The sequence below is a fragment of the Poecile atricapillus genome, chromosome 21 (assembly GCF_030490865.1).
Source record: "Poecile atricapillus isolate bPoeAtr1 chromosome 21, bPoeAtr1.hap1, whole genome shotgun sequence".
Lineage (NCBI taxonomy): Eukaryota > Metazoa > Chordata > Aves > Passeriformes > Paridae > Poecile > Poecile atricapillus.
In genome coordinates this window covers 4,699,937-4,726,820 of record NC_081269.1, presented here as the reverse complement: position 1 = coordinate 4,726,820, position 26,884 = coordinate 4,699,937, and the positions used below count along the sequence as shown (strand labels likewise).

Below are 26,884 nucleotides of genomic sequence, written 5' to 3'. Positions count from 1 at the left end.
TGTTCCCTCTCTGGCCGCGGTGCTGTTCCCCCTCTCTCCGCGGTGCTGTTCCCCCTCTCCCCGCGGTGCTGTTCCCCCTCTCCCCGCGGTGCTGTTCCCTCTCTGGCCGCGGTGCGGCGCTGCCGCGGGAGGCCCGCCCGTCCCGCCCTGCCCCGCTCACGGCGGCCGCTCCGCCCCGCCCGCTCCGCGCTGACGTTGGACAACAAAGATGGCGGCGGGGAGCAGCAACTACTGGGAAGGCGAGTGGGGCAGGGGGCGGCTGCGGGGCCCCCCCGGGCCACGGCCCGGGCACGGCAGGGTGGGACCGCCGGCAGGGCCCCTCTGCTCTCTCCCGGGGGCCGGCGGGCGCGGGCGGTGCCGGGCCGTCAGCCTTGAGGCGCCGGTGCTTGCTGAATGAAGCCCGCGGCGGGGTGGCCCCCCGGACCCGCTGGGACTGCGGGTGAGGGGCTGAGGGTGTCCAGCCGCAGCCTTCTATCGGCCTGGGGCGCTTCCCCAGCCATGAGGGCCCCCTCTCCCTTGTGGGTTTCTCTCCTTTGAGAACGGGACCCCCGGAGGTGAGGAGTCCCCGTGCGGGTCCGTGACTGTCCCCCGCCCCGTGCAGATCTCAGGAAGCAGGCGAGGCAGCTGGAGAACGAGCTGGACCTGAAGCTGGTCTCCTTCAGCAAGCTCTGCACCAGCTACAGCAGCACCCGAGACGGAAGACGCGACAGGTATAGGTACTAGCCCATTTCTTTATGTTTTAAACGCTGTCTGTGGTGCTTGGTGCGGTTTTATCGTTTGCTGAGTGCCGGTCCCACCTGTGGCTCTTAACGCTTGGCTTCTTAGGAAGCTTTCAGCACTTCTTGCTGCTGGTGGTGCTGTTGATGTGATGTTGGCGTGTGAGTCAGGCTGTGGGTGACAGGTCACTGCGGAAAGATGGATTTAAACTTCATTCTGTGTGGGAACATTGAATTTTTAAATGCTTGTTACACTGGCTTAATTCTGAGTTTTTCTTGTATTAAACTAACAGGTTTTCAGGGACTTCGGTATTAGGGGAATTTAGCTTTACACCTCCCAGGTGGGCTGGTGTGATATTTGTAATCCCAGTTTTAAGGGACCTGGAGCACTGAGCAGCTGTGCAGGGAGCAAGCCCTCTCTTCAAAACGAGTGGCTTTCTTCCTGTCTTGGTGCTGAGGTAATAATCACAGAATGGCTTGGGTTGAAAGGGACCTCAAAGATCATCTTGCTCCAACCCCTCTGCCATGGATAGGGATATTGTTAGTGAGAATAATGAGAGCTGCACATGTGTTTTTAGATGTGTGTGTATATATGTGGTCTGTGTGTATATACAGGAGTGGTTTCTGTTCGCTTTAATCACATTTAAATTTGATTGAAGAACTAATGTGGTAAAACTCTTCAACCTACCTAATGTGGTAAAACTCTTCAAGCAAAGCCTATCTTGTGAGCCAGAGGTGAGCTCTTCTCTGCAGTTCCACAGCAGGAATTATCAACCTCTCTGTTTGCAGCCTTTTATTTGCTTATTAACTGTATCATCTGTGAGTGTTGCTGCATTAGGTATGTGTGTTGGTATTTTTCTATTTTATTTAATTTAATGACTGAATCCATTTTGTATCTCTCCCTCAGTTAACAGCTCTGGAAGTCTGACAGCACCTCAGCAATGATCATCTCACTCTTGAACAGCTCTAGTTTCACTTTTGTTTCTGCCTCTGTGCTGTTACTTGCCACACAATCTAATTGCTTTCATTATTTTTGCTGTCTTGTGCCAAACTTACTTCTCTTACTCAAGTTAAGGCAGATTACCAGAGCCATGAGTAGTCTCTGAGGGGTGTTAGTTGCCACAGTTCTGCAGGCTGGTCTGAGATGTGACCTTTGTGGTTACAGTTTACAGGCAAATAGGGAAGATGTGTGAAACTAATTGTGATAAATGGTGTGCTCTGTGTTGCTCTGTAGGACAGTGATTGCTTAATAGGTCAGAGGCTTGCCCTAACACTGTATTATTAAGCTGTGATTATGTTGCTGGGGTAACATGCTAAGAGTGCAGTGCTCCCTCCTGCCAGTAAATAAATAAATCAAGCTTAAAAGCTGGGGGGAGGAGGACACTGGTACCAGACAGGTGTGTGGTGTCAGGCATTTCTTCCCAGGAGAGGTTGTATTTCCTGCAGGTGATACTGTGTCATCTGTTCAGATAAATATTAAAGGCATACAAAATAAGAAAATGTAATTTTTTAGAGCTTATTTAATCTCTAGCAAACCTGGGTATAGTGGAGCTTTCCAACCCTTGTCACTGGTGTTTCCTTATTCCTGACATTCATGAAACGATGCAACTTTTCCGTGACTGCTCCTCCTCTTCTCTTTAGCTCTGACACAACTCCTCTATTAAATGGATCAAACCAGGACAGAATGTTTGAGACCATGGCTGTGGAGATTGAGCAACTTCTGGGAAAGGTAACTCAAGTTACTTTGGTTTTATTTCAACGTTTAGGCAATATCACAATCCGAATTTCTGTGATAGATATTAGGAAATCTGAGTCTGAGTGTTAGACAAGGTGTGCATGTCTAGCTGTCTCCTTCAGCTTGTGCACTGTAGTTTTCTTGCAAGAATAAGCCATTTCACATTTTCTGGGGTGTCTTTCCTTCCTGTAGCTGACTGGGATAAATGACAAGATGGCAGAGTACACCAACAGTGCGGGCGTGCCGTCACTGAATGCAGCGCTGATGCACACACTGCAGCGCCACAGGGACATCCTGCAGGTAACAAACAGGCCTCCTCCTTGCCTTTATGTTCTTTCCTTGGCTAAAATTATTATTATCTGTGCTGGTATCACAGCATGCTGGAGTCTCTCATTAGGAGGTGTGAATACCGCTGATTCCATCTCGATTTCCTTCTCTCCAGTACCCGCTGGATTCTGAGTTGAAAAAAATTGTGCTTTTTATGTCATATTGATGACTAGAACTTAGCTGAGAAAGAACAATAAAACCCACCCCCTATGTGGGTGGCTTTTATGTAGCAAAAGGGGAAATGTAAGGAATTACCTTGTCTGTCTAGTTTGTCACATAACAATGTGCAAGGGAACACCACACTTCAGAAAACATGATTGTAAAACCTCCTAAGCTTCTCAAGGGAGATGAAGGCAATGTGATGTTACCAGTCAGTGCTATAAATTAACCATGTTTTCATGGTACAGTACTGTTAAAATGTATATTTCATTTGGCTGCTCATGTACAGTTTGATTTTTGTTTGGTATCTGTGCAATCCATACACAGTGTGAAAAGCAATAGCATTTGTATGAATGGTTTTTTTGCACACTAGCTGCCAGTTAAATTGGGTTTTGAGAAGTGCCAGATGCTTGAAATAGTTTAAAATGTAAAGTTGCAGCTTAAAAGTCATCTTTATTGTTCAGACAACACTTTTTTTTTTAATCTGGTATAACAACCAAATAAACTCAGGAACATCTCACCACACCAAAGAAGTAGGTTTTATTAGAGCTTCTGGTGGGAAATTTCAACACAAACCAATTCATCAGGGAGGTGAGGATAACTAGGAGAAGGAATTACAGTGAATTTCCCTCCACAACTATAGCTGCAGCTATTAAATTTAGCAACTACTCTAATAGCAGTGAGTTTTAAGAATACTTTGGATTACCTTCCAGCATTTTCACTGTTAAATTCCTAAGTTGGTCTTCCAATTTGTGTTAGAGAACAGTTGACAGTTTTAGAGGTGGCTGGATCTCCTGTGGGTGTATTGGGTTGCTCAGTTGACCTCAGGACCCTAATTTTGGGATGACTGTTTATTATTACAGGATTACACGCACGAATTCCACAAAACTAAAGCAAACTTCTTGGCAATACGAGAAAGGGAGAATCTGTTGGGATCAGTACGGAAAGATATTGAGTAAGTTGTGTGTGCTACAGCAAAGGTGGGGGACTGTTGTCAGAGGGAGAAGGTGGAGAGACTGCTTGGCATAGCTCACCTGTCTGTGCTCTGAATAAAGCAAAAGAAGTTCCTTGAATTCACAATCCTCATCGAGGTTCTGCTCTGTTGGATTTTAGGTCGTATAAAAGTGGGTCTGGTGTGAACAACAGAAGAACAGAGCTGTTCCTGAAGGAGCACGAACACCTTCGGAAGTAGGTGTTGTTTCCTATTTACTTGTGTTGGAGGTGCCTGACTTTTCTGAGGGGTGAAACATTTGAATTTCTTGCAGCTGGTTAAACATTTATGGTTTGTGTGGAGTGTGAACTGTGTGGGGTAGATAATAGTCATGGTAGTGCCAGTGATTTGAGCTTTAGGATCTTGTCAGTGACAGTTTTCTGTTATCTTCAGGGGCTTTTGCAAGTCTCTTGTGACTCAGACCTCCTCCCAAGGGAGTAGATGCCTTTCAGTCTGACTGGAGTAAAGTTTGAGAAACTAAACAGAAATTCCCATGATTTGGCTGGGTTTCCCTTTTGTTTTTTTTTTATGAGTCAGAGAAAAATATTTTCTCCTTTTGTCTCTACTGAATGTGGACAAAAAGTGATGGAAGAAATTAATACCAAAATAACCTGTGCACTTAAATATTTGCAAATTGATTCTAGGTTAGCTGATATCAACCCAAATAGAAGCACTTTGTTGATATTCCTGTTTCAGAGAGGGCATTAAGTTCTGAGTAGCTGCTTTGTGTGTCCTTGTTCAGCAGAAACAGCACAGGTGAGAGCAAAGAACTGGAGGGTTTGTGGTTTTTAGAGAGTCAGGAGATAGCTTTGGTCTTCCTGCCTCTCTCCTTTCCTGTACTTGTGCTAAACCTCAGGCTCACACGAGAGGGCAGGCTTGCATTTAAAAAACCAAATAAATAAATAATTACATGAGACTTTCTTATATTTAAACTTACAGTCAGAACACCACAAAAAACTTTCACAATTAAAGGAAATTAAAACAATTTTTTTTCATTTGTGGCTTTTCACCACTTCATGGTCAGTTTTCTGTAATATCTTTAAAACTTTAAAATTAGTTGATTGAAATTAGTCCTTGAATTAGGACTTCTTTTAAGTATGATCCTGAAATAGAGTGGTTAAATATTTCTGGAGTTGTAAAATACCCTTCTAAGAGTCTGATATTTCCCTGAGTGCGTTATTTTGAAAAGTTTGCAGAAATTAAGAGCAGAAAACTTACAGCATTTTGTGAACATTATCTGGCAGATGTCTTCAGAATTTGAGCCTAACATTTATTGAGACATTCATTATTCGTTTTTTAAAATATGTTAAACTCTGCAGTATGTTTATAGGATAAAAATACATGAAAAATAAAGTTAAGGCAGTTTTAGAAATAGTTCAAAGCCATCTGGGTGATTATTTGAAAATGTTAAGACTTGAAAAAAAAAACCCACCACAACACTGAGGAAAAGAAAACCAGGAATAAGTGTGAGTTTGGGATCTTTAGTAAACAGGGCCAAAACTAATCATGGAATACTCTGCAGTGTGGAGATAACTGTAAGGACTGTAAAGAAATCCAGTGTAAAAGGAGAAGACAACATTGGCAAGAAATCAAAGCTTGCAAAACTTTTGAATTGAGGATCAGTAAGCTCAAAAAACAATATTGGCAGAGGAAATTATTAGAGAGTTTCAACATATTTGTCTTTAGAGAAAGAAGTTAATGAGCTATTCATGCCAAAAAGCTGTAAAAGCTAAGAAAAGGTCCCAAGAAATCACCAGGAGCTGGCAAATTACACCAAACATGTTCCTAGGATAAACTGACAAGCTTTGTGGGAGTCATGATGCTGAATATTGAATATGCAGTAAGTCCTGGTGCCAGACTAATTGACAGAAGTAGATGATTAATATATTTGCACAAAGACATGGGAGTGAAAATCCAAATGTTTTCAGTGGAGTGAAATCTATGAAAAGAGTTTGAAAAAGGAATATAAACTTTACAATGTAATTATTACATTCTCCAGAGCAGTGTAATAATGTCACAGGAATTATATATTCATATCAGATATTGGAGCATTCACTTGGTTTTGACCCTGCTTAATTTATTATGTTAAGTTTTTTGACCTATTACATATTTATTCCATGATCTGATAACAGAATGTGTGAACTGCTGCCCCACTGCTGAGTGCCAGACTCTTCTGTCAGCCTTTTCCTTTATGCACAACCATGTGAGACAGGATAAACACAAACTGAGGTTTTCTCTGGGCTGTGTTTCCCATGAATGCTCTTGAAAAAGCTGCTGGGTGGGATTGTTTGTGGGGTATCTCACTGGGGAGCAAGAGGAGAGACAGGAAACTATTCTGCTTTTTGCCTAAATCTGCCTCTTTTATTTTTGTGTCACATTGTGAACACCATGAATAATGTTATACACGTAGGTAATCCCAAAAAAGGAGAGGAAATGAAAAATCTGTGAGTACCAGCTGCTGAATAAAAGGTTCCAACACACATCAGGCATGAAGGGAATGACAAAAAGTGCTGCCCAAACCCTGCTTATGCCTGGCTTTCCATTAAGCCCTGAGGATCCTGGATCCATTTGCCTCCCTTTCCCAGGGTGGGGCTGGCTGCTGTGTCAGTGCTGCTGGCACCAGCGGGGATTTCCACCTTGGAATCCCACTGGAGCTGGGGCAGCCACACTGGGGAGGGTGAGACAAACATGTCATGTTCTTCTCCCTTCAAAAGCTTCACTGCTACTCAGTCCATTTTGTAAATTAGCTCTTTGTTGGGAAAGGAGATTTGTCTAGAAGTTCTGCTGGAGACATGAAGTTTCCAAATCACTCAGTTTCCTAAGACAGGTAATTCAAGAATAGCTTTACCAGCCACTGGAGAGATGAGCAATAGCACCTAATTTTTTAAATAAAAAAAAATTAACCTCTGTTAATTAAAATAAGGTTGGCAAACAGATGTTGTTGAGTATTGATGCCCTGTTAATATTTTTACTTAATACCTCAGATTTCTTTAAGCATATCAGATGCTTAAAGAAATACCCAATCTAGAGTGGTCATGTTTGCTGTTCATTTTTGAAATCTTGTTTTCTTGGGTCTGTGCCATTCCCTAAAGGTATTTAATCTTTGCTTGTGTGCTTTTGGCCAGGGGTACAAACAAATCATCCTTTTTCTCCTAATGATGTTTTCCATCTAAAGAAAACAATTTTGTTGAATATCTCTAGCTTAGCATTTTAAAAACTGCTCTGAAAAGTGCTGCCTCAGAGGAAACATTTCTGTCAATTTAGAGTCTGCCCTGAGAAATTCTGCAGTTATTGATGAGTTATAGTCTTTAAGTCAGCAAAGAAAGAACTAATGTTCTTGATTAAATTTGCAATATTGTCTGTGTATGCAAATGAAAATTTCCCTTCTGTTGTAGGTGGGTGATACCAGGGGGTACTGATGAGTTTGTGTTAAAAATGATGAAATCTTCAGAAGCTTAAATTGAAATTACAGATGTTATTACCTAGGATGAATTCCTTGTAAAACTAGGTAAAAACACACCATTTCTGCCATTGTGGGGCAACTGTGTGATTATTACTTTGTTACTCAGCTCCAGCTCTCAAAAATTAGTCATTTATCCCTTTCTAAAAGAAGCAGCTGGTGGTGAAGCAGGTGCCTGTGTGCTGCAGATACCATTAGCTGTGTTTTTAATTGTTGTCAGGTGACTGCATGTTTCTGCTGAGTGTTGCTATGTAGCTTGTGAACTTATCCAGTAAAAAATTTTGAAAATCCTCTTAGTTGGAGTCTCATGTGTGAGTTATGCAGGTCGGTGAGATGAACCTGGTGCAAGTGTTCAGACACCCCTGTGCGTCTTAAAGTGTTTAAAACTGGCACAGAGAGGGTCAGGGTGCCAGAGCAGGTGGGTAAGAAACTTTGAAAGAGGAGAGCAAACAAATCAGAGGGACATGTGCTGCATGGGAAAGAAAAAAGAGGAGTAAGAGAAGAGAGCAACAGAAACATCAGGAACCTGCAGCAGTTGTGTAGTGGTGCTAATTAATAATACGTACCTGAGATGATGAGGAGAAATTAATGTTTGTGCAATGCTTCATGTATGTGGAGTACTCTGGAGTACTGAACACTTCTATTGCTTTCATTATGGCATTTTGTTATCAGCAGAACTATTTCAGATTTCCTGATGTTGTTTGGCAGAAACAGGCACATTCAGTAGAGAATAATCACTGGGAAAACTGCTTCCAAACTTTGTTGGTGATACAGGCAAGATCTTAACGGAGGGAGTGACTTACTGACTGTTCTTCCTATAATTATCTTTCCTTAAAACTTTTCACTTCAGCACTGATTTGCAGAGAGAAATCAGCTCAACGTGATGCAGAGACACCTTGCAGGGTTTTTGATTACAGGTGACTTGATCTTTTCAGAGAAAGCTGCCAGTTTTCTACCTTAATAGAATTTCTTTTTCTTTTGTTGTCCCTGTTCTCTGTTCTGGATGCCCTGGTTTCCATTCACTGTGCTGTTGCTGCTCAGGCTCCTGTGGATTTCAGTGGAACTTCAGGGTTGGATTAAGACCAGAGAAATGTGGTTGCCTCCCTTCCCATCCCCTCTCTAATTTCCAGTTGCAGAGGACACACAGATGCCTGGACAGTGACTGCTCCAGATGACACACAATTCACTACTGCATCTCCTTCATCTTCTCTTGGAAGCATAGAGAATGCAGGAAAACCAGCTAATTCACCAATTCCTTTTTCCGTCCCAGAGTGGTTGGGGAAGCAGCAGGGAGGGAGGAATGTGATGAGCCTCTTCCCTGGGTGCCTGCAGCCTGCCTGCTCTGCAGCCTCAGAACTGCTGAGCTCCACTTTAGTCAGGCCCAGTAAGGGCTTTTTTTTTTTTTTTTAATTACCAAACTTGCTTCTTAATTAAACTTATTTTTTTGTTCATGTCAGAGCAGAATGCGGCGTTCTCGTGGTTCCATTCTCTTAATTTGAATGCAGATTTTAACTGAAGCAGCACTTGGGAATGAATAATCTTTGCTCTGTAGCAGCAGTTATGAAAAAAACCCCAAACAGCTCTGCCCTGGGAGGACGGAGGAGCTCTGTGTGGCCCTGTTTTGGAGGGTTTGCACTGGATCTGGTGCTGTTTGGGTGCAGCTCTGCTGTGCAGTGCTGGAGAAGGGCTGCAGCACTTTGTCCATTGAACTGGAAGCTACAGTGCAAGGAGGGATTTGGGAATCTAGGTTAAAACATCTCTCTGCTGGCCATTAATTGCAAGAGCTCTGGCAATGGTGTGCTGCTGTTTTCCCAACTGCTTGTTTTCTTTGTTTCTGGAATAAGGAATTTTGAGAAATCGCTGCATTACAAGTGTGTGCCAGTGCTGGGATGGCTATGGTAATCACCTCACTGCCTTTCCACTGAGTAATTCAGACTTTTGGGGCAGGGCTCTGTGCTCTGACTGAGCAGCAGCACAAAGAAAATGCTGTTCAAAGAAGGGATTTGAGCAAAGGAGGATTTTTGGTGTTGCAGAGGCTTACTTAAGGATGCACAACAGCTTGTCCTGTAATCCTGTTTCAAAATACAATTCTAGTCTGTCTTTCTGCTGTCTCCCATTCTATTGCTGCAGAGTTTTCTTGATTGCATCAGTGATTCTTTCCTTTAGCCTTATCTCTGTCTGGGCTTGAGTGAGTTTTATCTCCAAGGCTGCTGGCAGAACCTCTGTCCCCTGAAGACTTGTGGCAGAGGGACACAAGGCCACTCTGGTAGTGGGTGGATCAGCTTCCCCTGTCACAGTCCCAGACTGAATATAACATTTGGGCACATCATCTACTCAACTGCAGCACCAGACTGAGAATCATTTGCTGTTCTCTTATTTTAATAGTAAATAATGTTCAGAGAGGATGACAATTCATGTCTTCTGGGAAAGGAGAAACGTCACTATATATAATTATATGACTGTATGAGCAAGTTATTGAAGTAGTTTAATGAGAATTTGGAGAGGTTCAAAGCTTCCAGGCAATGAAGGAAGATGCTCTCTTGGGTATTATTATTATTTATAAATAACTTAATAAAAGATCATGAAAATCAGCCAAGCAATTCAGGATTTAAGAGTTTTTTTCCCTCTAAAAATAGTTTGAGCTTCATTAGAGTAAAATCAACTATTTCTTTTCATTTTCCTCTGCTGTATTTTGGACTTAAAAAAACTCTACCCCAAGCCACTAAACCAAAGCTTCTATGTTTCAATGTTTATTTGCATGCTTTCTTGATAGTTGGATTGCTTTAACAATACTGTAATGAATAATTTCCCTGACACTGATGACTTTTGTGACATTTTTATACCTAAATATGTCTAAAGTGATGGGGACACCAAATTAAAAAAAAAAAATCAAACCCACCACACATAACACAAAACTTAGTTTAGGAATTTCTTGTGTAACTTCCAGTAAAAAACCGAATTATCCAGGTGACAGAGGCTGCAGCCACATTGACATTAAGAGCTTCAAGCTCATAGTTTGCTTTTCATCTGTATAAAAAGTGAAGGTTTATGGATGAAATTCCATGTACCCCAGGGAAAGTGGCTATGGAAACTCTTGTGGGTCTTTATGAATGCTGCCAAAGCTAAAGAGCAAACCCTCACAGAGTGAAAGATTACCTGAATATGTAATGGAAAAAAAAGGTGACTAGGACAAAAACTCTGCTCTGGTTCTTGATTCTGGGCTTCCCCTTAGAAACAGCACTTTGATTTTAATCTGAGGAAAGGGAAGGCTATAAAGCCACACTTCAAACTTCAGGGCTCTGTGGTTTCTTCTGAAGTTTTTTGCTCCTTTCAGAATAAACAAGTCTCTGATGCATGTTTTATTTGTTTTTAGCTTTCCTTTCAACACTGTTTCTTAACTAGGACAGCTTCCCCCTCCAAGGTCTGTATTGAAATTGGGGCTTTCACAAGTGCTGGTATCCTTCCTGCATGGGTTGGTGCTGAAAAGCAGGTGCAGCTTTTCAACAGAATCAACAATTGCGGAGTTTTATAGAATTCCTTTTGTGCAATCTGAGAATCACTTTTATTATTCTAATGCAGCATGTCATTTTTTTGTCAGTGTGGCTGTGCACTTCATTATTCTTTAAGGCCAGAAGTGCTGGCTCATTATTTGCTGTTGGATCCTCCAGCAAAAACAAGCTGTTGAACTCAATTTGATGTGTATGGATATGTTAAACAGTGATTATTTCCATTTTCTCTTATACAGAGCATATCTTTGGAAAGTTACCACACTACTGCATAAATGTCATTCTTTACTTTTATTTAATTTTGACCTCTCCTAATGCATCAGAATTAGTTTCTCCTCCTTCTTGGCTGCTGAATGGTTGCTGTGCAGATATCTTTGTGTTCCATCAAATCCATGATGCTAATCCGTGATGCTTTGGATCTGCTAACTAGATCCAAATTACCCTTAAAGCGTCCCTATTTTATCCTAATAATAGAGTTCTGTTTAGAACTTTCCAAGGACCTTGGTTCTGTTGTGATGTAAAAGATGCAGAGTGTTTTCCTCTCACTTGAGAGACTTGTTTATATCAAGTATAGTTGCACTTCTGGAAGAATGCATCTTGTTCAGTCTCAGATAAAAAGCACTAAGAACACTGGGAGGTTGGGCCAGAAGAAAAATGCTGAGATCTTTACCCATTAATTGCATCCTGGATTTGGCTTGTGGATGGTTTAAATGTGGTGTGCACTTTTACATTTTGAACCACAAGTGTTTGTTATGTTGCATAGTTAACTATGCAGCTTTAAGAATAATTTTCTGCAACTTAATTAACAGGCAGGTAGAGAGTTGTAAATCAGGTACCTCAGCCAAGTCCTGCATGAAAGCCACAGAGCTTCTCCCAAAAAACCCTCAAAACCACAGCAAGTGAAAATGCACAAGCAGCACACGTGTCTGTCAGTGTGGATTTTAAGGTTTCATACTACATTAAAGTTGGGTTGTCATGCTAGGGATAACTCTCACTTCATTTCTGTGTTAGCTGGACTGGAAATTAAAAATATATTAATTATGAAGTCGTTTATGTGATGGGGCTCTTGCAGAAGACTCTTTGTGTTCTGGTTACTTAGGAATGTGTGAGTAGTAAACAGTTCTTTAGCTTTGCCAAGCTTTAGTCAAAAAACACTGAGCTAGAAAAGTGATACAGTCTATTTTGTTACAGCACAGATTACAAACAGCTTGTGTTTGTTGTAAGCTGAGCATCCCCTGTCTGTGTGTGCCCAACAAATCAGCCGTGACAGGTTATCCTGGGAGAGCTCCATTTGAGTCAGGTCAGTGTCAGATATCAGAGCCTGTGTTGCTTGGTTTTGAGGGGTTTTCCCTTTAATTAAAGGTCCCATCCAAATTCCATGTTTTAAACCAGAGCAAATAATGCAGGTAGCCCTGCCCCTGACTGCTGGCAGTGCATGCAAATGTAAAATTTGAGGAAATGCCGATAGAGTCCATTAGGAAGTTACTGGAATTGTTCTGACAGTTGTGGTTGCTGATAATGACTTACAGTAAGGCCTGCCTTCAGTTCATTTCACTTCATTCCTATGGGTAATATGGAGCAATTATATGGGAGGGTCAATCTCTCCAGGAACTTTTCCCAAGCGTGAATCGAGGTCTCATTACGTGGTGCCATCCTGGCACTGGCTTTGTGTGCGCTTCATGTGGACAGTAGGAGCTGTTGTCATTTTTTTAAGTTTTTACCTGTGGTCTTTGGTAAACTCAACACTGCAGGTTATTGAGAAGCTCTTATTCCTTTATAGATTTGCTCTAAGGGAAGAAGTATTGTTGCTGCTCACCCTCTTGGGGCTCTCAGGCACTTTCCAGTCGTCTGCATGCCAAAGAGCTTTCTTGGCTAACTCCTCTTTTAGAAAAACAGTTCTTCCTATCTGGTAATTCCCAGATAACTCCATGGAGTTCAGTGGAGGTGAAGGCTGTACCCTTTGGAAATCCAGGAGAAGCAGCTGTTAGTGTTGTCAGACCTGTGAAGGTGGATTGATGCCTGTTTTAAAGGGAGAGAATCCCTTGGTACTTGTTTGTCTCCTTTAAACTGAGTTAGAACAACTAATCTTTTTATTGGTTATGTTGCACATGTAGATGTGTTTACAGGTGTTAGCTGCAAAGAAAGTACTTTTCTTAGTGTATCTAAAGTCCAAATTGCTGAAACTGATGAGCTCTCGAGGTATTTACTTAGTAATGTAGCTAGAAGTCAAATTTTTAGCTGAATTTGTGTTACAGGTTTGCAGTTGGAGGGAGGAGGTTTCACCAGATTATTTTCCTGGAAATCTTTTGGCAGATTCTTCCCTACAGTGAAAGAGATGCCTTCTGTGTATTTTTTTTTTCCTCATGTACAGTTTCTTTCCATCTGGAGAGAAATTCAGCACCATACAATGTTGGTTTACTCTTGCCTAGAGCAATGGATTCTGTTCCAGTGCCTTTCATTCTAGAATTAACAACTTGCTTGCATTGATGAAAAGCAACATGATATTGTGCTTTTTTTTTTCCCTAATTTTGCAGTTGTTCCTCATTCTTACTGAAAGTGAGTTTTAAGTTGTGCAGAAATAAGTTTACTGAGATATTCAGAGTTTGTAGGGTGTGATGGTGTTGAGCAAATTTATACAGGAATTTGATTAATGCTCACATTTGTGCTGGGTTTTGTGCTTGATTGTTGCCTTCTGCAACAGACAATGTGACAAAATTGCATTTTCTTAGCACCCAGATTTGTGCTTGAATTAACACTAAAAGGAAACCAACAAAAGAGAGCAGTTTGGGTCAGTATTTGAACCGTTCTTTGCTTCCAGAGTGGTTTCTGTGGGGAAACTTCATCCCTGAAAATGCCTCATGTCTTTGTTTTTGGCCAGCCAGGCTTTCTCATGCTGGAAGATGTGTGCTTCATGGTCAAATATATTTGTCTTAGTCAATAAATAGATTTCTACACCCAATTCTTGACTTCTTTAGCTAATTTGAAACTAAATTGAATCAAGCTTGGGACAGGTCTTATAAAATCTAGAGTATCTTGTTATCACAGGGAGGAACAAAAAAATGTGTTCTGCTTTACATTCTTCTACTTAAGTTTTTAAAGAGCTTAATGATCTTATGAATTTTTTATATGATAAAGAATGTTGATGGCCAGCAGAAAAAGTGATTCGGAGATGGGGATTTTTGTGTGTGTGTGTGTGTGTGTGCGCACAGTGGGTTTTTTTTCATTATTATTCTGTTATTATCATAATAGAAATAACTGAGTGTGCAAGTCAGATTTGCCTCATAACTATATATTTGTAGTAGAGTGTGTTTTGCAGGATTTGCACTCCTGGAAGCTCCACGTTGCCTGATGATCCAGGACTGTGAAAATTTGAAAGATTTATTGGAGGAAGTTTGAAAGGGCAGGGACTTAGTGATTTATCTTACAGTTAGAGAAAGAACAAAGTAAAATTATTATTTCTGTCGTTATTCTTTATGAAAGGAAGAAAATAGTTATCAACTGCTATATTAGTTTATTCTGCAGGGTTTTCCCTATCCCTTTTAAATTATTCTATGTGATAATATTGCCTGTAATTTCATCTGAAGGGTTTAAAGCATGAGATGAGTTGTGTGTGCATGAGTTTTACTGCTCTGCCCAGTTCCTCTGACTTGGTTTGGCTGTCAGCAGCCAAATCCATGGATATGGGGAAAGCCCAGTCCTCAGCTAAGTATTCATCTGTATTAATGAATTTTATTTAAATGCAGACACAGAGATTTGTCCTACAAACAACATAAAATGCTTTCTTTTAGTTGTAAAAGCCTGATGTGATGAGCAGGACTCTTTTCTATCTTGGAGACATATTTCACTTAATTTCTCCTTCAGATTAATTTACCTGTCTGCATATTTAAAAGAGAAGCTGTGCCATCTTCTGCAGCCAGCAGTTGCACAGAGGCCTGGTTATTTCATATGCATGGCTGCTGCTGCTGGGTTTGTGCCATTCCTTACAGGAGGTGATTGCCTCAGCAGCTTCCAGCATTTTTTTTCTGTAGTATTTTTAAATGGTTTTGTCTGTCTGGACAGGTGAAAATGCAGAGTTTATTGAAACAGATGGTAAGTCAGATTAATAATGCCCAGAACCATCTTTTGCTTGGATGTTGATAAGCAAATGTCCAGTGGATTTGTTGGCTTGGCTTGGACAGCAGAAGAACAAAGTAGATAGATTTTAAGAGCTTCTTTTTGTAGTCTTTTGAATATATAAGTTAAGCACAATTGCCTCATTCAGTGATATTTTTTTATTCTGGCAAATGATTGAAATTAACATTATTTTTAATTGTGAGAACAGCTTCTGTTTGTGGAGAACAGGTTATTAATAGTCAGAGATCTGAAAGCTTCCCTTATGTTTCTGGGCCCTGATGTATTTTGTGTTCTTGATCTTCCTTAAATCTGACTTATTTTTATGGCTATGAGCTGTAAAATGAATGAAACAGATGCTTCTGTTTGGGTGTCACTGTGAGTGAACTTTACAATCTGTATTTGCCAAGGAATCCAAATCTGCACATCAGAATCCCTGAAATGTTCCTGCTCACACTGACTGCCTTTACCAGGACATCAGGGAATGTCATGGCCATTTCCTGTGCAGTTTGTTCACCTTCCAAGGAGGGATGGCTTTGGAAATCCTCTCAAGAGCCGATTCTTCTTGGGGTGGGAGGAACACTCTGGAAGCTGTGCTAATAAATCTGTGCTTCCTTTTAGTCTGTCCTTACCTACACATCTTCATTCTGAAGACAATTCCTGTGTATCTCATCCTTTTAAATATTTAGGGTGACTCCACACAAGTTGGGAAATGTTGATCTTGAGCCTTCAGGTGCCTGGAAAATGCCCTGTGTTGGCATTTGCAGCTCATGCCTGTGTGTTGGTGTTCAGAGCTGGTTATTACTGGTTTATATATTTTTTTTAACCTTCTGTCATCATTTTACAGGTAGCCACATTGCCAGAGTTTATTTTTGTGTGTGTATAAGCATACATACAAATATAAAAATAAAGCAGTGTAATGTAATCTGAAGCTTTTAAATAACTTTTTGTGTTTATGTGTCTGACTAAGTAATAAAACTGCCCATCTACAGCTTTCTCTAACATAAAAAGCAGTAAGTGTCCCTGCTGCAAGCTGGCAAGCTTAATTTTGGTGCTCTAAAAGCCTTGGAGGACATTCTAGTTCACTTGAGGTCTGTAAAATATTCACCTTCTCTGTCATCTTCAGTTCATCAACATAAAAATTCTATCATTTCATCAGTTAAATGGATGAAGAGCTGGTAATGGTTTTTCTAAGGTAGATTTTTTAATAGGGCTGTTCTAATATTTTCTTCCATAGAATTTTCTTAAGCATAACCTGTTTCCCACAAGATTTTTAATACCTTTTCATTGATATTTTTTTTTTTAAATTGAACCTTTTCTAAAATTATTCATTCTTGTGCACTGTTCTTGCTTTTGAGGCTGTTTTCTAATGGTTTTGCAGTTTATTCCTATTATGCCCTGCCTACTTAACACACTTTGTCTGTTAGAGACCATCTATGAAAGGCACATTCTCAGCTGGATTGTGTCTCTTGGAGACTCAGCAATAACAGAAATCTGTAATGCATTGCTTTCCTGTTCTGCCTGCCTTGGGGACATTGGGAGATGCTGTGAGACTGCTCTGTGTACACAGCCAGGGTGTTTCCCTTCTCTGTGCCAGTGTAATAAACACCACACAGTGAATAAAACTGGTTTTATTTGCTTAAACCAACGTGCTCACAACTGATGTGAGTCTTAGCATAGCTCTGTTTGCTCCCCCAGTTGAGTCCCTGGCAGCTTAAAATTTAGCAAAATATTTTTAGTGCTCTCTTCTGTGTCTATATTTCAATCCATGGACAGTCTGGAATAGCAACCTTTGTGTTTTCACTCCTGTTCACAGACAAATTATTCTGTTTGCCTCTCCCCCTCCCCGAGCAGGTCACACGTGTGCACTCGCTGCCCAGCTCCTTCACCCCACCTCCAGCTAGAGCTGTGGGGGGATCTCCAGAATTCCTGTGGGAAGAAGAAAAGTTCCAAATTAGGCAGCTCCAGCTGAGTCAGAGGCAGAGCTGTGCTGCTCAGGGGGTTGGCAAAACACTTGGAATGAGGAGGGTGGAGGATGGAGATGGCTGTGCCCTGTTGGCATCTTTGAGTTTGGAAGCAATAAATTCTGATTTGATACTGAAAGCAGTAGCCAGTACAACATTAAACTACTTTTCTGTCAGCTGATTTCCTCCTAAAACTGCAAACTCAATTTTTTTTTTCTGCAGTTATTCTCCAGGAATTTGTATGAATCAGTGGGATAAACAGAGCAGTTGTAGGGGTGCGTTGTTATTTCTGCACTGTGGGAAGTGGGAATGATGCAGCCACCTGTTCCACTTCAGGGTTACATTGGAGATACTGATTGCTGTAACAAGAGATGTTTTTCTGGCATTTCACAACTGGCTGCAAAGCAGTGATTAAAACCCTGTGTGGAAGTTGAGTACAGGAAAGGAGAGATAGCTGCAGTTTTTTGAGGATGCTGTTACTCTCCTTAGTGGTGCATGTCCAGTTTTCAGATGAAATGTCCTCTCTGGTGCTGTGCTTGAGGCTGCCCTGTTGCCAGGGATGCTGCACAGAACAGGATCGATGTGTGGCAGCGAGGACAGGGCCATGTGTCACCCTGGGCTTTCTGTCACACGTGGTGTGTGTTGTGTTTCCATCAGTTCAGTTCTCAGCCAGATGATGTTGCCACAGAAGGAATTTGCCAGTATAAGGCAGTGTTTGGGCAGCTAATCCTGAGCAGGGTTCTGAGATGGACCCAAGTCTCAGCTTCTTAATCATTAATGACATTTTTGAAGGGGTGAGCAGGATTAAAAAGCAATAAAATCAGCTACTCCTTTCTCTAATACTCCTTCCCAAACAATCCACCATAAATCACGGTGCCAATTCCCCTTTTCTTGTCTTCTCTGTGTTTTATGTGTTCTCCTGAGCAGCTGTTCTTGCTACACTTAGGAACTGTTGCTCCAGAGGATATTCGAGTGCATGTTCTCCAAAGTCTATATAAACCAAACCAAACCTATGTAGTAGCAAAATGTGACAACGTCCAGAAACAAAATATTCTAAGGGCAGATTTATTAGGATGATGATGGGGATCATTGATTAGTGATCTAAAGTAGTACTCGGTGCTTGTTACTTTTTTTAACTATTTTTTTTTTCTTTTGGCTTTCAGCTCAGATCGACTGATAGAAGAAACAATAAGGTAAGGATGAATGTAAAAATCTTCATTGTTTTCCATACAATCAGCATTTCCATTAAATTGTGTCTAAATATATCAGTCACTATATTTATACAATAACTGTATTGTTTCCAGCTCCTTGGCAGTATTACAATGAATTGTTGGTGGGTTTGGTTTGGGTTTTTCTATTCAATATTGACATAAGAATGTTGCTTATATATTTTATTCACCCTAGCTTAGAAAATTTGGGTTTCTGCTCAAAGGTGAATCAGCTTTGGAGCAGAATGGACGTCAGGCTGAGCTGTTGAGGGCTATTCCAGTAGTCAAGATGTTCCTTCTCACAGTGACACTCATCTAAAACCTGCTTTCTGTAATCTTTCAATGTATTCAGAATATTCAGCACCCAGTGTGCAGCTGATATAGGTAAGGGCTTTTACCACAACTGCTTGGGAGGTTATTGCTGTTGTACATTTACTTATCTTTTGAGGTTCTTACACTGTTTGAGTACTTAAATGATACCTTCTGTAACTGATCTAGACATTTTAGAGCTGTAGCAGCATAAATTTTATTATCTGTCCCTTTCCCAAGACAACCTTTTGCAGACCAATAACTCAAACTGTAATAATGCCCTATGTAATGGCTTTAAATGTTAGATTATTGCTTTAAAACAAAACAAAAAAGGAAGAAAGCAAGTAAGTTATGCTTTCAGGCAATGCCTGTACTGACATAAGTGACCAAGAAGAGGAATTGGAGGTGCAGCAAGGCTATGTCCATTAAGGGCTGGCTGGATTAAGTACACACAGTGGGCTCAAGATAATTAACATGGAGGAAGAATGTGTTAAACCACATCAGTGTGCAGTGATGAATCAGAATTGATCAGTGCAATATTACCTGAAAATGTGGGTGCAATTTCACCACAGCCTCACAGAAAATATTTCTCCGGCTTAGCCCAGCTGTATTTGTTTTGCATTCTAGTCCTTTCTTCATTAAAAACCTCTCCTATATTTCCATGCTTATAACCCTGCTTTTCCATCCCAAAAACTCTCAGTGTTTGGTGAATTTCTTCTTTGCTGCCACTGCAAGTAAGCAGAGCATTAAACAACATATGGTGATTTATTACTCCTAATATACAGCAAAATTACTTGTAATTACTTGTAATTATGTCATTGTCCTGGCTTCATGATTCTGTGTCATCAAAGGAGCTCAGAGTTTTCAACCTTGCACCATGTATTATCTGTAATAAATTCTTGTTTTAATTGTTGCCAAAAATGTATTTCTAAAATACTTCTAAATCTAATTGTACAGTTTTTTTGGTACAAAAAGAGCTTGTTTAGTAACTACATGGAGTAGGAAGTGTAGTTCCACTTATATCTGAGTTGACTTCTGCCTCTATTAAAAGCAAGGTGAATTTTTTGTTGAATTCCTTTTTCCTTGTGGTTCCCAGTAGTGGCAAGTATTTGGGTGTGACATTAATTGATGGTAAATCCTGCTGCCTTCTAAGTGAATTTACCAGATGGAAGTTTACCCAACTCACCAATTGTTTTATCTATTGTAACCCAAATAAAAGAGGGAATTGTGCAGAAGAAGCTGTTTGAGGGTAGATTCCTTGAGATGTAATTAGCTTATTCTGGCTACTGCTCTGTCTTCAAGGTTTACATCTGCTGCAGTTCATTACTCATTTTTTAATTAAGCAAGTCAGGAAATCATGTTTTATTTCCTTCACACTTCACACTTTTATTTCCTTAGGGTTTGTTAGTAAGCACTGATTATAAACACTGGAAAGCACATTTTTGTGTGTGCAGAGGCTTTTGTTGACAAGCTGCAGCCACTAATTGTGAGCCCTTGCTCTGAATTTCTGTTGGGAGGAGAAGTGAGGAGTCTGACTCTTCCTCTGCATGGTCCTCCACAGAGCAAACATCCGTGCCAGGGAATAAATGGGCACCTGAGCTGAAAAGATTCAGTAACTAAAGCAGTGAGCAGGGCTGTCACTCCAGATGTGTCGTTATTACTAAAGTTTTAATCATTTTTTAAATGAATTACATGCCATGGCTTCTTACTGCAGCATATTTCTCTCCAGAAGCGAGTGGGATGTGATACTTTGTACTGCAGTTCTTTTGGAACAGCGTTCACTTCTCTTGGCCAGATTTAAATTTAAGCAGAGATTTTGCTTAATATGTTTGGAGTTCTCAGGTTTTCATTTTCAAACATTATCTCTTCTCCAAAATAGCAGACCATTTATTTCTTGTTTTCTAACAACTTGTGTTTTTATGTTGGCTCAGTTGGAATATTTTTTGTAGTTTTGCCTGTACAGTATGATAAGTTCTTAGGATTTTGTTGTAATTCTGTTTCTGAGGCCTGATCTCTCAGTGTTTGTATATTAACAGATTAGATTGAAGCCAGACCAAAGCCATAGGTTTCATTTTTTTAAAAAATTGTCTCCTTATGTATTTGGGCTATCTCTTTAGGTAATAATTAGGGTTTAATAAAAGGGAAAAACTCAGCTGCATTGAGTATTGACTTTTCAGAATGTAAAGGCATGAGCTATGTTTTGAGAATTCTCATTTCACAACTACCTTGCCAGAGTGTCCAGGCAAAATCACTGGCATTCCTGGGGACATGTTTCTTCTGTTTTCATCTTAGGCTTCATCAAAAGAAACAATACTCTTTAAAGGAATTTGCCAGGTTGTGTGTGTAGGTATGCATTGATACACGCATGTATGTGTATATTTAGAGATACAAATATAGAAATGTATCACCAGACAAAGAATAAGTGATGCAATCAGAATTTTTACCAATTTAAACCTAGAGCTTTCATTTCTATGCACAGTCACAGAGTCCATTCCCTAATCATAGCCCTTGTCATGAATTTCAATGAGTAAGTATGATTCATAGCATGCAAAATGAAGTAGAATTTCCAGTAATACGTGAATTATTTGATTTTTAATAACACAACTTCTTTCTTTAGAGTTTTGTTTTAGTTCTCCAGCAGTGTAGATTTCATGTCTCAATGGGTGAAGCCGTGAGTTGATTTTTTGGTACGTTTCCCTCAGTGACACTGGATGGATGTGGCTGCAGTGTGGTGTGAAATAACGACAGCTTAAACACTTAATTTAAGTCAAAACTCTTTGCTTCCAAGTTGGGCAGCATTAAAAGTGTATCTCTTCATGTTAGACTTGTCCATCTGGGATAATGCCTGGATGTGTTTGTTACCCTGGGGTTTTTATGCCAGTGAAAACAGCAAACTAAATACAAATATCAGCTGGGTTTGCTTTGGAGGGAAATTCGGTCGCTCGCATACCCACGGCACTACTGAACAATCAAGGGCAAACTTGGAATGTGGCAGAAATTTTGAGGGAAATATTGCTGCAAGTACAGGAATTTGAGATACTCCTGCTGCTCTGGGGAGGAGACAGGTGGGTATTTGGTGGCTGTGACCTTGGGCTTAGCTAGGGGAGATTTCTCCAGTAGTGCAACAATGCTGAGTGTTGTACTTGAGCAAGGCTTTAATATTAAATACAGAGAGCAGGACAGGTACCATCTGGTTCTAGAAACTTGGTTTACACCCAGCTCTGGTAGTTCAGCCAGTGCAGCACTGAGAATAGTTCCTGCTGGTTTCCAAGTGAAATGTTAAATTGGGGTCATCTCCATTCCAGTAAGAAATGTTTCATCTTTTTATCGTAAGCATCGCGGGCGAGTTCCAGAACATCAGAACCAGGTCGTGGTGATCTGGGGAGGTTGTGGTGGGGAATGGCTAAATGGGGCCAATATTGTGAATGGGAAGAATGTGATTAATTTTTTAAAATATGCATTTGTCAGTGAGGCAATGGCAGTAGCAAGTCAATGAACATATGTCAGGGATGGGAATGAAACCAAAATTGTCTGATGAAGGATATGAGGAAGCTGCAATGCTCAAGATACAGGACCAATCTCTGGACTCATCCCCAGGAACTCTGTTTTCTGCTGCTTCTTAAATTTAATAATCTCCTTTACAGATCTAAAGGCTTAGATAAACCAGCTCAAGGTTTGAATAATCAAATTATACGTGAACAACATTGCTTTTTGCTTGAATTTTGATTTGTTAATAGTAGCTGAAATCCAGGTAAACTCTTGTTCATGAATATCACAATTACATTTCATTACTAGATACTAGACACTGTAAGATACTAGACCGTATCTTATTAAAAATGGTAATTACCCCATTTTTTTCCCTTCAGAGCTCTCCAGAAAACCCAGCCCTTTGAGCTAAATTCTTGAAAATACTCAAGAAAAAGAAATTACATTGATTTCTACCTCTTAACCCTTTACATCCTGCCTTTTTATATGAAATGGACAGTTTCACTCCCCAGATGTTAAAGCAGGAACCTTGTGTTCTGTGAACAATTATTTCTAAGGGCATTTTGGAGGTGGCTCAGGAGCACTTTATATACTGGCAATCATCTTGTGTTTTCACTTCTGTAAATGAAGGGATGTTTTAATGAGTCATTGGATGCATCTTTCCAATATATGGGACTTAATTCAGAAGTGCTTTGAGAGATTCTGTATTAAAAACTCATCTGGACAAATATCAAGTCAGTGTGGGGGTGGGAGATTGGAATCTGTAGGTTACTGAACAGACTTTCCCATGTGCAGACAGGAAATTATTTTTTTTTTCCTAATTTGATTCTCAGTAATTCAAAATTCCTTGAGTGCTCTTCTTAACATCAATTTTTAGTGGTTTTGTGAGTTTGTTGTTTGTTACTTTAGAGGACTAAAATACCTGGACTGAAAAATTGTATGTTTGTATCAGGTGAAAACAGCATTTCACATTTTCCTGCTTCTGAAATGACAGCTTCAGTTTCCTTTTCTTATATTTATCTATTGTGTTGTTCCACTTAACTTTCACTCCTCCAGAACATTTCCCCTCCATATTTAAGGCTCACAAACTCATCCAAGAACTTGTTTTAATTATTGTTATTCCTGTAGATGAAGTCAACAGCAGTGGAGGTGACTTTCCTGAGTTATTATGCAGCTTTGTTGTATTTATGTCCTGCTTTATGTGGTTTTGAAACACATGCCAGCAAGGGGATCAGTATTTGCCATATTTTTCCTCCTCAGGCACTGTGTCTTCAGAGCCCAAACTTCATCAACTGAGAAATTTTTTATAATCTTCATTTAATATCTTATTTTTAAGAGCAGAATTGCTTTTTACTGACCTCCAAAACATTTTAAATTTGAAATGGGAAATTCTGTTTCATGTTTGCCTGTATTGGTAAAGAAACAAAGAAAATGAGAACTTCTATACCATGGGGGATATTCTTAATTAGGACCAGACCTCAGAAATTGAGTTTTTTCTGTGCTGTGATGGAAGCATAATTTGGGATGAAACAAACTTCTAAATTTAAAGCTTATGCCATGAGAGCATAATTCTTATGTTGCTTATAAGGTAATACCAGTTTTCATTTGGGCTAGAGGAGAAAAGTCAAACCCTGCCTGTTTCAAGAAATCTCAGTGTTTCACCCTGTTAAGAGTTTTTATAAAACTGAAATTGTTTAACTGTAAAAGATAGAGATTAATGGAAAAATTGTGGTTTCATTCATGTTGCTTCACCCCATTCATTGTCCTCTGAAGAAGCGTTGCCTGCTTGTTCTCCTCTTGTGTGAGCTGTGGATTATTCTTAGCACCAACAACTCGATCCTCTTTCTTTCCCCAGCATTGCCATGGCAACAAAAGAAAATATGACTTCGCAGAGAGGGATGTTGAAGTCAATACAAAGCAAGATGAATACCTTGGCAAGTATCCTTTTGTTTTCCTAAAAATTGGTGCTGCCTGTGCCTAAGAAGAGTTATGGTACAATTTTTCACTCTGTCATTTGAGGGGTCAGCAATGTCAGTGGCTCTACGACCTGTACTGTCACCAGTTACAAACAGGACAGATTTTTATCAGTCTCACCTGATAACGTGACTGAAGCATCTTATGGTAAATACAGTGAATAATTTGGTTTCAGTCAAATTTGGGCACTGCATTTATACACATTATAAATTAACATCATTTTTGGGTAGAGGTCTGCAGCAGCATTTCATGGCCTTCCCTGCTGTATGTTTTTGCAGAGGTATAGCTTCATTTCAAGTCCTGCTTTTTCCTTTCAAAAAAGCTGAAGCTTGGTGTTCATCACTGGTTGCTGTAGTTTACAGCTAAGAGTAGTCAGGGGCTGAGTATCCTCTTGTCTGTCACACCCTTGTAGATGTTAAGACTTTGGCTTGTTGGTTTCTGTGGATATTCTGTCTCAGGACTAAAGGTTGTGCCACGTTGTCAAGTCAGGCACATTTGTGGTTTTCCCACTTACTCCTTTCCTTTTGTTAGTGGACAGCATCAGCACTGTTTGATCAGACACATGACATCCTGGAAAGATGCATCTTGGTAACCCAGAAATTTCATTACAGTTCTTAGCAATTGGCAAGAACATTTCAGTGAAATTTCCATAAGCTTTGGCCTTAAAAAGATTCTCGACTCTGAAGATCTGAAGCTGATTGTCTTGTTGGCAGTTGGATTTTGTACATTAAGAGATAGATTTACATGCTCCTGGTTTTACAGAGCTTGCACAGTGTGTGGGTCATGCAGTGTGCAGGATTTTCTCAGTCAAATGCCTTTGGTTGTTCCTCTTCACCAGTAACAGAATCTCTTTGAAGAAATTCCACAGTTGTTTTATATAACCACCCCATTTTTTTTCATTCTCATTTAAACACAGTTACTGAAAGTAACTAAGCTCCACATTTTGGAGATTAAAAGGCTGTGAGTTCTGGGCTGTTCCCTTTTCTCTGCTGGTCTGCAGTCAGTGAAGTGCAGTTGTAATCCTGCTCCCTGTCCATCAGGGTTTACTGCTCTTGCCTCCTCCCACTTGGGAGTAGTTGCAGTGTTGGCATTTCCCCATCCAGGCTTTGGGGCTTGTTGGTGAATTCCTGTTTGCTGCTATGACCTTGACTCAGAGCCCTCCAAGACCGTTTTCCAGCAGTGAACAGCCTGATCCAAAGGATCAACCTCCGGAAGCGACGGGATTCCCTCATTTTGGGCGGCGTGATCGGCATCTGCACCATCCTGCTGCTCTTGTATGCTTTCCATTGATGGATGTTTCACCCCCTGGACTCTGCTAAAACTCATCACCACCTTCCCTCCTCCCAGCCAAGGAAAAGTGAGTGGGGGAAGCGTCAGACTTCCACAGCCTGCTTGTGGCTGGGGCTGTCAGCATGATGTCTGGAGCTTCTGATGGTAGACTGTGACACTGGGCTTGGGCTGAAGCTGCAGTGTTTCTCCTCCCCTGCTGTTCACCTTCCTTTGGGTTAAATTTGGTGGGATTTGTTTGTCTTTAATTCCCTTTCTCACTGCAAAGTAAGTGCCCATGGGATGCTTAACCGGAACTGGGGGAACAGTTCAGTGCTCAGCAGTGCTGGGGAGGTTTGGTGCTGGCTGGGGAGTGGGAAGGGATTAAATTTGCCTTGGGTGGAAGCTCAGCAGGAAGACTTTTCCTTCTAATCCCAGCCCAGTACTGAATTTCACCCTGAGAGATGAATATTGCAGCTTTAAGGCTTCAGGTTGCTTCATTACTAAATACATGTTCTGTCATTCTTTTTAACTCCTTTTAACTTGAAATTCTAGTTATTTCTGCATAATTTGTGCTGTGAAAACTGTGCTTCACACAAATTTTTCAAAGTTAACAATAAAAATAAAGGGGGGTTTCTGTTCACTTTTTGCACAGAATACAAATAAAGTACCCTCTGAGGGAGATCATAAGATTTCTTGTGGCTTTAAAGGGACTGACCAAGTCTCCCTGTGTAAAAAGGGAACACAGTATCCCAGCAGCTGTTTACTCAAGTGTTCAGTCATCTGAAAAGTGACCAAACATGAGTTCACCTGAAGTAATCTTTTGGGTGCCAATACTTTGATTTTGGCTGGCATCATAAAGATCTTTATAAAGACACAATAAGCTGTTTACAAAGCCTATACTGTAATTTAGATGAAGTTCCTCTGATAGTGTAGTAAGAAGGATATTATCTAAATGGTTGATTGGGAATGAAAATGATGGTTATAGCTGAGGCAGAGGTGTCTGTGAGCAAAGGTTTTGGACATAACTCCTCCTAGCAAAGAGCTGAATGTATGAATGAAACAAGTGGTTTTTTTACCATTACCTGGGGGGTAAAACACTTTCTTTTTGGTCTGGACAGGCAAAAAGAATCCTGTTGTTTGTCTGTAAACAAAGCTGACATCTGCAGTGGCTTTGATACTTCAGCTTCCCAGATTACAGATTTTTCTGCTCTTTCAACAGCACTTTTCCATCTGTCATATCATAACCCAATAAATTCAAGCCTTGGCACTGAAATACCTTTCTAAGAACTTGATTAACTCTCTTCACAATCCACTTACAGTGCTCCTAGCAGATTCTGTGTATTCCGTCACCCACAAATATCACAGTCCCCAGGTTCTCCTCTGGAGCAGAGTCCAGTGGGACACACACAATTTTTTACTCTGTTTTATAGTGTTTTATAGTCCTCTGTGAATTGGAGGGAATAGAGACTTGTGTAGTGTGCAAACCCACACTGTTACACCCAAAATGTCTGGATTTAAAGGCTTCTTTGAAGACTTAATAACCCTGTACTAAAAAAGTCAACAAGGGCTTCTAATCAGCCATCCTGCCTTTGGGATTTGGAAGCATTTGGAATTAATACGTGTAAAACTGTGGGGCTTGTATTTGAAATAAAGGGTGATTATTTGCTTGA

At 40.5% G+C, this 26,884-nt stretch overlaps 1 protein-coding gene across 2 annotated transcripts; it reads left to right on the top strand.

Annotated features, from left to right (window-relative positions):
- Positions 1-182: 182 nt before the first annotated feature.
- On the top strand, positions 183-26,884 carry GOSR1 (golgi SNAP receptor complex member 1). Of its 2 annotated transcripts, none has more exons than XM_058854468.1 (9): positions 183-239; positions 602-710; positions 2,358-2,445; positions 2,644-2,751; positions 3,801-3,892; positions 4,051-4,125; positions 18,132-18,161; positions 23,827-23,909; positions 25,111-26,884. In XM_058854468.1, the coding sequence occupies exons 1-9, from the start codon at positions 209-211 to the stop codon at positions 25,233-25,235; spliced, it is 741 nt and encodes a 246-aa protein (XP_058710451.1). In that variant the 5' UTR covers positions 183-208; the 3' UTR covers positions 25,236-26,884. The 2 variants fall into 2 exon arrangements, with proteins under 2 accessions (XP_058710451.1, XP_058710449.1); XM_058854466.1 differs by having other exon boundaries at positions 602-716.

Bases quoted from the DNA above. Each gene is read 5' to 3' on its own strand.
- GOSR1 (XM_058854466.1), top strand. From the start codon at position 209: ATGGCGGCGGGGAGCAGCAACTACTGGGAAG. The intron at 2,446-2,643 runs GTAACTCAAGTT...TCCTTCCTGTAG, and splicing joins TTGAGCAACTTCTGGGAAAG to CTGACTGGGATAAATGACAA. The intron at 2,752-3,800 runs GTAACAAACAGG...TTATTATTACAG, and splicing joins GCCACAGGGACATCCTGCAG to GATTACACGCACGAATTCCA.